This window comes from Homalodisca vitripennis, chromosome 4, assembly GCF_021130785.1.
Source record: "Homalodisca vitripennis isolate AUS2020 chromosome 4, UT_GWSS_2.1, whole genome shotgun sequence".
NCBI classification, from domain to species: Eukaryota; Metazoa; Arthropoda; class Insecta; order Hemiptera; family Cicadellidae; genus Homalodisca; species Homalodisca vitripennis.
In genome coordinates, this window is record NC_060210.1 from 181,191,979 (window position 1) to 181,205,484 (window position 13,506).

General features: G+C 30.8%; 1 protein-coding gene across 1 annotated transcript in view; it reads left to right on the forward strand.

Annotated features, from left to right (window-relative positions):
* LOC124360719 (dnaJ homolog subfamily C member 3) overlaps window positions 1-13,249 on the forward strand; it is a 33,658-nt gene extending 20,409 nt beyond the window's left edge. The window contains exons 8-10 of the mRNA XM_046814557.1: window positions 4,464-4,632; window positions 6,995-7,107; window positions 12,328-13,249. Of these exons, the coding sequence (XP_046670513.1) occupies window positions 4,464-4,632; window positions 6,995-7,107; window positions 12,328-12,467 (422 nt within the window). The 3' untranslated portion in view covers window positions 12,468-13,249. The remainder of the gene's footprint in view (window positions 1-4,463; window positions 4,633-6,994; window positions 7,108-12,327) is intronic.
* The last annotated feature ends 257 nt before the right edge of the window (window positions 13,250-13,506 follow it).

Below are 13,506 nucleotides of genomic sequence, written 5' to 3' on the forward strand. Positions count from 1 at the left end.
GTAGAAAATAATGTGCACGAATATAACACACGCCATAAGAATGAAATCATCAGTGATCATAATAGACTTGAAATGTACACGAAAAAAACTATGTATATCGGGAAAAGATTTCTGAAAAATATTCCTCAAAGCATAAAGATGGAAAATAATATTAACAAATTTAAAAGAAAACTAAAAAACTATTTGATAGATTTAGTTTTGTATTCAATAGAGGAACTTGAGTATGTTTAGTACTTTTATATATATATAAGTAATGTATGACACTATTCGATATACCGTTTTGTACAACTAATGAATAAAGAATTATTGATTGATTGATGTGTGATTGTAAATAAATAAAATTTTGTAGAAAGGGCTCATGAAGAAACAGTTTAAAAAATTTGTGTATCCTTGAGAATCATTAGAAGTCAGCTAAAAATGTATATTTTTATTCTTTTATATTAGTTGGAAGTATTAATGAAAAGGTAAGAAACTTAAGACGTCCCATTCTCTTTCATTTGAGTTCATAGTCAAGAGTTTGGGTGCACATAGGGCACAAAATTTATGATATCCAAGTTTCTCAGTCACAATGTTCAACTTGACACAGAGTTTTTATAGCTGTGGAAAATTTTTTGAGATATCTGTGATTGTAAGCTTTTGATTTTCCTTAACATTATCATTGAGTTGTTTGGCATCATCAGTAATTGCAGGTGGTTGGCCACTTTTCGTTGTGAACTTTAGTTTGTTCTTCATGAAACAATGGACACCATTTTTTAACTACAGTATAGTCATTTTTAACTCATGTCTTCTCCATACAGAGAACACAATTCTGGATGAATTTCCACTGGTTGCATTTGTATACCAAAAGAAATCTGATAATGTTGATGGGAGAGTTGTTTGTGGTGGCCATTTTAAACACCAGTCCACCCCCATCCAAGATGCCTCAACAACTTATTTTCTGTACAACCTCTTGTATAACCAAAAACTGTAAATTATAAAAACTTTATATCTACGTTGTTAAGCCAGAAACAACTTATGTAAAGGTTAAGTGAAAGAGAGTATAACACTACATTTTGAAGATTGACATCCTCTTCTTCAGGCATCAAAAACCCCAATGAATAAAAAAATGTATAATTTTAATTGTGTGGCAATTGACTGTCACTGAAATGTATAATTAAGTGATACCTGATTGGTACATGAAGTACAGAGTGGAGAATCAGAATCTTTATTAGTTGGCCATGGTTGGTAATTATATCTCCAGGTTCATTACTTACATTATTGTCACAATTCAATCAGTAACCAAAGGAAACTACAATTAAATTTTTTGTTTAGTGGCCAATATGTTTAGTGGCCAATAGTAACAACATTTAACAAAGGCAACAATGAAACACAAAAAAAGAAAAAGAATAATAAAAGATAGGACTAGTTTGAATACATCACCTAACAACTAAGCCTTATTAAAAACAATAACAAGGCAAAGAATAACATAACATAAAATTTTAAAATTGAAAACGAGATAGCTGCAAACCATAGAGTACAATACTATTGAAAGAACCAGAATAGGCATGTCTCAGATACGTTTTTTGGGTACATTTTTCTTAAGCTAGCTCGACAAAAATACTACTCTACTTAGCCTTCCAGACACATAATTAATATGATCAGCCCAAGACAGATTACAATCCAATTATATGCCCAACAGCTTTACACACTGACAAAAATCAGCATTACAAGTGGATGTAGCACCAATTTTCTTTAAAGTAAAACAAATTTGTCGAGTTTTCTTCTCATTTAACACCAGTTGATTACAGTTAAACCATCTTTTACCGTTTTATTATACTTTCATTCGTGTAGTTGATTAGCCTATCTGAGAAAATGAACTTTCATGATATCACTACATAGGAGACGAGCACAAACAGCATGTCACTCCTGAACTGATGAGTGCAACACTGACGAGGAAATCAATGTCAACATTACCTGTAGTATCACAGCGCATTATCTGAAACAAAGAGAAAAGGAAGGCAATTGTCGGGACAGTAAAAGTCAAAGGGCAGCCATCTCCGGCTTTATATTTTGGTCCTTGACTTAGTCATGGTGTGTGTACAAATTTTATCGTTTGAGGTTTGCTTTAGTGTACAAATCTTTTTTTTTGTTTCGTAGTTAATTATTTTTTTACATTGGTAGCCAAAGTGACCTAACCTCAACAGAAGGTTGACTTTAGCAGTTGGTCTGTTAATTTTATGACCAGTTAGTCATTGAAGAAGAAGTTCTCTCTGTGTATTATTTTTGCTTCATGTGATAATTTTCAGACCAGCAGTGTTGAGCAATGTTAGATTTTTCCACTAGTCCTTTCTTTGTATTTTCTTTATGTTCTCACATTTAGTGATTCTTTTGTCTCGCTTGTTTATTTCCTACTATAATACATGCTATACTATAAACACCGTTTGTTGAATCTTGTGTGCACTTGTTTGTTTGCACTTTACAGGACTTTGCCTAAGAGTCCAAAAAAAGCAATTCTAATATTGTATCTTCTTATTTCATCCAATAATCGTGGCAAATAAGGGATTTACGTGTGTTCATTTTCCTTTGTTTTCATTTTCTGGCTTAGGATTCTGCCTAATTTATATTGCACTTGTTTATGACAGATTGAAGTTATCCATTGTTTCATCTCCTCAGACACAGATAGACAGCGGATTTGAACTGTCACTGCGTTACAGCATACTCAGTTGAAGATTGTGCATTTCACTCATTCTTGGAGTACCATCCCAGTCACTGTAGGAGACTAAACTCTACTACTGAAACTTTCCTGGCTAAGATAATCTGATAGACTTATAAATAGCTTATGTCTTCTTGGAACCCATCTTTGTCGGAGCACAAGCTGTTTGCTCAGTAAATCAAAGATTTTGTAAGTTTGTTACGTATTAAGGGTTTTGACATCTGAAGAAAAAGATATGTTTTAATCCTCGAAATATAGTTCTATACATTTTGTTACATATAATGAAGGCAAATGTCAGAATCCAACTATCCTTTCAAGTCATCTGTCATTAATTACAAACTTTAAACTATTAATTTTTGTTGGCTTTATCAACACAAGTTTAGAATTAAATTATTGTAGCAAGTTTTAATTTTATTTCCTATACCCATATATGCATAGGCAAGACATAATATTTATATTTTATATATAGTTTAGAACCTTGTGCATCCATTTGTAGAAATATTGTGATATCTGAAAATATGTGATTTCAGTAATGATACACTGGATGTATCATTAGGAGTAGCCATTTCATTTTTTAACTTATTTTATGAGAATCTGTGTGTGTATTTCCTGATGCTGGTTTATTGCTTTTTTTCGGTTAACATGTTCATTATTTGTGATTTGTGTGTGAAAATCTCAAGTTGATCAGTTTTTATCTTAAAGTTGTGGGTGGCTGAATAAGGTATACGATTTTGCGAGATCCTATAATTTTATGTTATTTAGTTTAGCACTTCATACTTTAAAATAAATTTAATTACTAGTTATATTTTTGTGGTGTACACCTGGCAATAACAGACTGTTTTTGGACAAAACCATGTATTACGAATGTTGAGTTTAGCTCCATTTCACCTTTTATGTAGTGCAGCATCTGAAATCCGACACTGTCACAGAAGACTCGACTCATGGAACCTGGAGTCCACGTCTGAAGAGATACAAAAAAGTTTGGTAACGAAGAAGTTCAAAACGAACTGTTTGCATCGTTTTGACATGAGAGACATCTGGACTACAAAAGAGGATTGTCTGGTTTCCCATTAGTCATCCAGTGTAATCCAGATATAGGGGTGTTCTCGTTGTCTCTTTAGGTCAAACAGTTCATTTTGAACTTCATCAGCGATTTTTTTTTATATCTCTTCAGACGTGAACTTCAGAGTCCAGGAAGTCGGACTGTTTCAGATTTGATACACTGCAGTCAACGTGCTGAAGTGGAAGGTGAAATGGAGCTAAATGCAACATTCACGTTGAATCAACCCTTTCCACCATAGATATGTTATAACTATACTAAATTGTAATTTTGAATACTGATTTTCACTTAACCATTGAAGAGTATCTTTTACTGCAAATTCATTCAAAAACTTGATGTTTTTGTTACGTATCCCGATTAAACAGGGCATTTTCCTTTATATCAATGTAACATTACTATGTATGATCCCTTGCTGAAGTAAATCTTTTTGTACAAGAATAAGATGTTTTATCCATGACACCTGTTCTCCATATAATATTCTGAATAAAAGAAATTAATAAAAAATGAACATCTGTGATATGCAAAATACTATTTATGCCTCCACGATACTATCACATGCTTGTTTGAATTTCTAAACATATATGATGTGCTCCTGTCACATTTCTAAGGTTAAATAAACTTTTTTAAATCCAACATTTGTTACTTTTGTGAAAAAGTTGTATTTACAGTAGTATGTTGATTTAAGTATTTCAATTACTTTGTATTTTACAGCAATCAGAGATTTTCAAGATGCACTAGAATTAAATCAACACTTTCAAAGGGCAAAAGATGGTGTCCAGAGAGCTCAGCAACTTCAAAAGCAAGCAGAGAAAAGAGATTACTACAAGATTTTAGGAGTGGGAAGACGTGCTACAAAGACAGATATAACAAAAGCTTACAGGTTTGATATCTTGGCTGCTTTTTATTTATTACAATTATTGTATCATAAGGAATTAACCCTTTGAGAACCACTGTATGTAGTAGTTTTGTAGATGTAGTAATATATGGCACAAGCACAAATAAATTTAGTTCAAAAAATACTATTTAAAATATTTACAAAACATAAACTTGTCTTGTGTATTGAATTAAAACTTATTTGCAAGTGCCTAACAAAACACACTGCATGGCAACCTTCATGGCACTTGGAGCATACAGTTGATCTTTTTCTATTACGTCCAAGTCCAGAACCTCCTGTTGAACACACCCAACATGTTTTTTCTTTTTTACTAGGAAGTTTCACAAATCCCTTTCCATTACTTGTTCCATTGTCACCACTACCATTTTCACCATTAGTTTATTTGGAGTGCATCCATTCTTCCCCCACAGACTCAACAATATCTACATTAAATTAATAGTGGCCTACAAATGTTATTTGTTTGGTTTTGCAAACCTCTTTATACAGAATGTAGGCATTCAGCAACATTCGAGAAATAAAGTTAAATACAACCTTTTTCTAATATTTCACCTGCCTTGTTTCATTCAAATAACAATACAACATCATATTGTTTGAATCTATTTCCCCCCACCATGTATTTATTGTAATCAACACTATGGATGGTTTTTCTTCATGTAATATTCTACCACAGCGTCTTATGGTAATTTTGTCAGTTGAAATTTTGGTTATGGTAAGAAAGTAAGAAGACATGTTTCGTTTGTCTCGTCTTTTCTGTATAACCCAAGAGTATTAATAGTTTTCCATTTTTTATGATAAACTTTTTCTCCTACAAAACATTTTTTTATTTAATATGACATAGTAGGCCCTTCCTATCCTGCTGGCATGTTCCAGTCATGAAGGTTTCTTCAGTATACAGCCAGTTAGCTAGGCCAACTGGGACAAAAAATTATCAATAAACAAATAATAGCCCTTTATTAGATAATTGCATGCCGACAAAAGGTTTTTTTTATAACAGTGAAGGCAAGACCAAATTGTTTTTGTTCAGTTTTATCTTCTTCAGACCTGGCTTCCTTGTATTAAAATTGCTACATACTATTTTAACCCTGCAAGTGATGTTACCGTTTAAGTTATAAAAGGCATAATTTGCACCAGTCAAATTCTCTACTTATAAATACTAATTCATTTTATATAGTTTATATTCGTAATATTACTCGTTGTCAGTTGATATCGATCCAAATGCAGCATACAGCTGACAGACTGTGCAGCTGGTGACATGCTGCACGGTCTTCATGTTCTTTGTTGCTGCCGTTGCTAGCTTATTATGTAGGCTAGTTGTTTATAATTTGATTGTTATGTTGTAAAAAGGGCAATCCTCATTCAAATTATACACGTGAACTATTGTATGATGAAAATATTAGTTCTGATGATGAAAGCAAATAAAGTGCTGATTATAAACTGGTGGAATGTGAGTTTAGTTGTGAAAATTGATTGTGACAGTGAAAACAATTCATCTTTATCTGATATTCTTCTTGTCCAAAGAATTAATGAAACACCAATATGGATGCATACTGACAAAAAAAGTTGTACATACTTTACATTTTTATAAAAAAAACTTTTTTTGTGTTGTAAATAAGTGTATATATGTGATAATATTTCTGTCGACTACAAAACTGTGTATATTTTGTACATTTACAGTATCTTACTATCTCAAGTCATATGAAAGTTACATGGATTGAAACTTGGAAAACAAAAAATTTTCAATACACATTTTTCAATTTATGTACAAATAAAAAAACAATATTCTAGTAAATACTTTTTTGTATTATTTTACATTTTTCACCGGTTTCTAACAAAAAATTTATATATAACACTTATTACTTAGCATTTAGCATGTATTTTTTTTTAATATCCTAAAAATATGCTGTGCAAAGACAAAAACCAGTGTATGATTCTGGGAGTTTCTTATTATCAGTCGGATGGTTAAAAATTAATTACCTCCTATTTTATAGTTCATTTATCATGGTTTATGTCAAATTTGAACAGTAAACATTAAATCCTGTTAAACATTTTTAGAGAAGTGTTCTTCGGGTTCATTCAGTTTGTGTTAATTAATTTGGTTTTTAATAAAATAGAAGTTTTAAAATTATAAAATAATGTTTACAAAAAACATTTTAGAGAAACGTCTATTTTGTATACTTTTGGGTTCACAATTAAAAAAAAAATCAATGGAACTGCTATAAACATTATAACATTAGTCTGAGTTCCCACAACAGACATTTTCACTTTAAACCTCAAGTTGAATGTGTACTATGACTCTCTAGCATAACTCTTGTTGAATCAATTAAGTATTATATCTTTTCCTTTTCAGAAAATTAGCTTTAAAGTGGCATCCAGACAATTTTCAGGATGAAATAGAAAAGAAACAAGCTGAGAAGAAGTTCATGGATATAGCTGCAGCTAAAGAAGTTCTAACAGACCCAGGTGAATTTTATAATTTTCACATATACTTTTAAAGAATATATAGTATGCAAAATTAATGTCATATTGTTAACTGTAATAGTATTGTTACAAAATTATCAGCTGTAATTGTGTTAAAATAACTTGTCAATCAGTGAATGTTAGTGTCGATGAATGTACATAGAGACCTTAGTCTAGTCACAGGCACGTGTCAAATTTCATATTTCTAAGACATTGGGAGTTGGAAAACAAAAATATAATTCTTGTAGGGATTTCAACCCCATTTCGTATTGTTGATCTTCGTGAAAATATTTGTGTTTTTTTATTTTAACCCTTTTAGTGCCAACATCCTTATATACGGACGTTTGGAGTAAAAGTCATACCGCAATCATTTTTTTAACTTGTTATAAATTTGTTGGTATACAAACAATCAGAATGAACCAATCTAAAAAAAAAAATAATAATAGTAATATCGTAAGGTTAGTCAGGTGTTTAGACATGATAGAAATGGCCGTGGTTGTTGCATCAGACAAAGTTGTGTCAGCTGATAGTTCACGTCTAACCTCTGTGTTTGGTTGTTTGTGTTGCTGCTTCCACAGTGTTTGTTTGTTGATAAATAGTTTACTAACAATGTTTTACTAACATAAAAAGTAAACTTCAATAAAATGAAACACTCGCGATCTCCACTTAGCGAGAGTACAGTTTTTGCCGTATTAGAATCAAATGATATGAGTGATGGTGCTTTGATGGTGCCTCACCATATTTGTGTTACCGCCTAACTATAATACCTATGTACAAAAGTGTGTACATTTTTGTTGTTGATATTTTACAAAGTGTACATTATTTTTTAAAGTAGAAAGTAGTTTCAGACAGTTTTTAATGGTTTCATAATGGAAAATATTATAAGCTTTATAAAGAAGCTAAATAGTGTAAATAACACAAAAAGTGAAAATGTAACTTTCTAAAAAAAATTAACATGATTTTTTTTGTTTTTGAAATATTAATCAAAACTTTTTATGTGTGTATTCAGTTTTAATTCCTCTTTCAAGTGATAGTATGTGTTATAGTGAAATAATTTTTTTAAAGTACTATTTTTCATGTGAAACTGGAAAAATATAAAAACTATAAGTAAAATGTCTACTTTTTAAAAATTTTTTAAGTTAATTACATTTAGAAATATAATTTGCTTTATAGTTTTTTATAAGGGAATTTATTTTACTGCAAAAAAAATGAAAAAATTAGGAAAATATCTCAATATTTGTAATTTTTACAATTTTTTTAGTAAAACACTGCAAAACGGCTGAAATAGGCCTGGCATCCTTCAGTAGTATTATGTGAAAAATCACTGGCATTTCTCAGACCAACTTTTGTTTTTTTGTCTGGCACTAAAAGGGTTAAGTCATGAGGGTACTTGTTTTATATTTAAATTTTCTAAAATTTTGAGAAGTTTGAGAATTAGTGATGGGTGAATTATGGTGTAGAGATTTCAATTTTCCACATCTACATGCCCCTCTATACCAATATGTAAAATAAGATCTTTTTATGGTGTAACCTTTTTGGTTTTTGTAAAAAGTTAAGTTAGATAAAAAGACTTATTTTATATATTATTTTTTTGTTTTATATTGAGGCAAGTAACATTTTTAAGTTTGATTACTTGCCTATCTTAATTTATTTTAGTCAAAATCTGAAGGCAACAGTTATAATAATTATGTTATATTCCGAGTTCCCGCATGAAATAGTCAAATTTTGACCAATGAAAGTGTATAAAAGAATACTTATATATTGGTAAACTGTAGATTTGAACCACATATAGTTAATTCCACTTTAGGGATTTTCGTTAGCATTGTTCAGTTGTAATGTTACATCAGTATATGACATGAATAATGTTATATCAGTAAGTTGTAAACAATTAATAAATAAAATTAAAACAATGTGAAATTAAAACAAATTAAAACTTTAATGAAACATTGAAAGACAAATTTAACAAATCTATATTTTACTTGTTGATAAATAAATATGATAATAAACATACATCTAATAGTAAACCAAGAACTTCAACTCTAATCAAATCTTTTAATTTTGTAAATGCGTTCAACCATTTGTAGTAAATGTTTCTCATTGTTGCCTTTAATTTTTGTTATGGATACTATGTGCCTTAGCATGTAGCATCAATCCACTCAAATGATTGCCCAACCATCACAACTGTGAAAACTAGAGAAATAGTTTCAGATCTGGAGCCTTATAAATTCAGAACTCTATAGAAACTTATCTAACTCCGAAATTGGACAGATCGCTATTATCCTGCTGTTTTTAAAGCATTAAATTTTGTTCAATCTTCTTCTAATTTTTACTCATAGCTAAAAATACAATTTTGCTATATACAAAATTCACTTATCCTATGCCTGTCATTGTGTGTAAGTGAATATCTTCTGGAGGCGACAGATAACATGAAATGTTAATCATAATTGTCTTTCTTGATGGATTACACTGACTTATACAGGGTGATTCGGTTAGTGTTACCGGCACTTTCTGAGCTGATTGTACTATAAAAAATAAAGAAAAAAGTTCATATAAACATAGGTCCAAAAACGCTTCGTTAGCGAGTTACAGCTAGCGAAAGATTTCGCCTGAATTTCTGGGTTTAAAGAGTAAAATAAAGCCATACTGAATTCTTGGAAAGGTTAATTAAGTAAGAAATATCGTGGATTCTTATGTATTTTTACCTGATAAAGCTAATAAAATAGGTTTCAGAACTGTACCTGTAGTAGTTTTTTGAGGGATTCAGGGTTAAATGCAAAAATTGGGGCACGAAACAATGTTATTTTAAGTTTGATGTACAATAACCTTTGTTAAATTGATAATTAAATACATAAAATCAACAAACATTAATTGTAGAGAATTTAATTCTGTGAAAATTGATATAATCAAAGTCTAAAATAAAAACAGAAATAAGTACCAAAAATCGATTTTATTCAGTATAATACATTACTAGCTGTAAAGAAATACCGTACGGTATTTAGTTAAAATAAAACAAAAACAAAATGTTTGTTCCTTAATGATGAAATAAATTGAGAAAACAAGATTAACTGTAAAATAAATTTGTTTGTAAATAAAAATATCATGTTTTATTACGTTGTATTTTTTTCTAAATAAAAATTTACATCAAATTTTACATTTTCCCATTATTGTTTACTAATCATCGAAATGCAGTTTTTTGTTTTATTAATTTCTAAGTTGGTAACGCTACGAATAACAGCTGATCAACAATGGTATTCTGTACTGTTACGTTAGAACTGTGTATTAGTGGTGTTTTGCAAGCTACAGCAGGAGATCGGGTTCTGTGAATCGTGTTATTAAATGCAATTTTTCTGTGAGTTATAATTCGATTGTTTATTCAGCGAAAAAATGCCTTACTTATTTACATCAGAGGAATACGCTGATATGGTTTTTATTTTGGATTCTGTAAATGGTAATGCTAGAGCTGCTGTAGAAGAATATGAACTAACGTTACCCTAATAGGAGGATTCCAGATACCAAAACAATTTCAGGAACTTTTCGTACTCTTCGGGAAACAGGATCATTACCAAGTACTAGAACCAATTATGAACGAGCTGTCCAACTTGATGATGATTATTGTTATTAATGCTGTTCATCGCAGTCCAGGTGTAAGTGCACGACGTATTTCTAGGCAGATAGGAGTTTCGCAGTCAACGGTGTGGAGGTCACTTAATCGAAACAAATTTTATCCGTTTCATAAAACAAAAGGTTCAACATCTACAGCTAGGGGATGGTCCGCTTCGCTTGGAGTTTTGCAACTTTTTGAATATTAATAATCAACTCTACAAGCGTATTTTGTTTACGGATGAGGCACAATTCACTTGGGATGGTGTCAATAACTTGCACAATGAACACTCATGGGCAGAAGAAAATCCACATGAGGTAGTGGAACAGAACTTTCAACACCGATTTAGCGTCAATGTCTGGTGTGGCCTTTTGCACAATCAGCTGATTGGACTTTTCATATTACTTGGACGCCTAAATGCTGAGTTCTATTTGCATTTCCTTCAAGAAGAGTTGCCACAGCTGTTAGAGAATGTTCCTTTACCATCTCAGACAAATTTGTACTTCCAGCATGACGGAGCACCTCCCCACTTTTCACGTGCCGTTTCTGCTTACTTAAATCATCAATTTCCTGGAAACTGGATTGGTCGTGGAGGGCCTCACCCTTGGCCACCAAGATCACCAGATCTATCTCCATTGGATTATTGCATCTGGGGATGGATGAAAGACATTGTATACAAGACAAAAGTGAATTCTCGTGATGAATTATGTATTATGGATTCGGCTGTGTAGATACAGGGAAAGTCCTGAAAAATTAAATACGCAACAAAAGCAATACACAAACGTGCTGCAAAATGTATTGATAATGATGGCCTCATTTTCGAACATCTATTATAAAAAGGTGCGTACGGTTGGCCCAACCTGATTAATTTTGCTTAAAACTAGTAATGTATTATACTGAATAAAATCGATTTTTTGGTACCTATTTCTGTTTTATTTTAGACTTTGATTATATCAATTTTCACAGAATTAAATTCTCTACAATTAATGTTTGTTGATTTTATGTATTTATTACCAATTTAACAAAGTTATTGTACATCAAACTTAAAAATAACATCGTTTCGTGCCCCAATTTTTTGCATTTTAACCCTGAATCCCTCAAAAACTACTACAGGTACAGTTCTGAAACCTATTTTATTAGCTTTATCAGGTAAAAATACATAAGATAAGAATCCACGATATTTCTTACTTAATTAACCTTTCCAAGAGTTCAGTATGGCTTTATTTTACTCTTTACCCAGGAATTCAGGCGAAATCTTTCGCTAGCTGTAACTCGCTAATGAAGCGTTTCCGGACCTATGTTTATATGAACTTTTTTCTTTATTTTTTATAGTACAATCAGCTCAGAAAGTGCCGGTAACACTAACCGAATCACCCCGTATATGTGTGATGACACTAACTTTGTAAAGTGACATGCCTTCCGGAGGCGATAACTGGGCTGAAATGATTAGCTGATAAGTGAGACTGACTGTCAAGTGAATCCAATGATTACCAGAAATCACAGAGAAATCATCATTTGTTAACAGAAAGGAAGGAAGTTTCACAACCTCACACACCTCCAATCACTGTTAGTCTAACATAGACTACCATTAATATCTAACCTAAACTAATATTTGTTCACAGAGAAGAGAGAAAGGTTTGACAAAGGAGAAGACCCGTTGGATCCTGAAAATCCTCACAATCAACAACATGGCTTCAATCCTTTCCAACAATTCCATCAATTCCATGGGAGTCCATTTCAATTTAAGTTCCATTTTAATTAGTTTTACATAAGTCTTTTCAAAAATAAATAGGATTGTTAATTTAATACAACTGGGTATTATTTTCTAAGAGATATCTACAGTGTTGGATCTATATAAATATAAATAATTATGTACCAATACAAAGCTTTGCCTTAGTCAAAATTATTAATACTGTGGAAGAACAATGATGTAATTGAGTTCAAATGTTAGCCAAAGGCAGAGTGTTTACAATTTTGTAATATATTATTGTTTTTTATTTGTTTGAATGAATGAGCTATACATTGTAGTTCATTAGTTATTTATTCATGTATGTATTGATGAATGTTAGTTTAAATTATAAATCCTTTTATATGTTAAATGTCTATTGTTACATTTTTATGAAGTATTCCCATACTTTTTTCAAGAAGTTAAGATTTTATTTTTAGATTTGACATCCCCAATCATTTAATTTTGAGTTTTATTGGAAAAAATTACAAGCACTATACTTTTGGAAGAAACTGTTTTGGAATATTGTTGTCCTTCTGTCACACAATGTATATTATGTAATACTTTTTATTGATAAAGTTTGTTAAGATTTGCTATTATAGCAATAATTGATGTACCCTATACAGATTCTTTAATTCTGTAGCTTGATTAATTTAATCAAACTACATATAAGTTTAATAATAGAAATTGACTGAAACGTTTTATATTTTAATTTTGTATAATCATAAACTTAATCTTTAATGTATACAGTGTTCTTATACCATGAAAAATATAAATACTCAGAAGAATTTATAAAAAACGTATGGCTACAATTTTGATATTTGTTTTTTCTTTACATACCATTCCTTTTTGTTTCCAGTGTTTTGGTACCACAGCAAAAACATGTTCCAAACTTGTGCTAAATAATTTTACAAATGTAATACATTTTTCTTTCGTTTTACATATACAAGTATTTAATGATTGAAGTTTATAAAGACTAAACCTAAGTTACTATAACCAAGATATGATGAATAATATGTGATAGAACATTTTTCAAAAGTTGTAATGATTGTCTTCTTTGACACAAGTAACATGA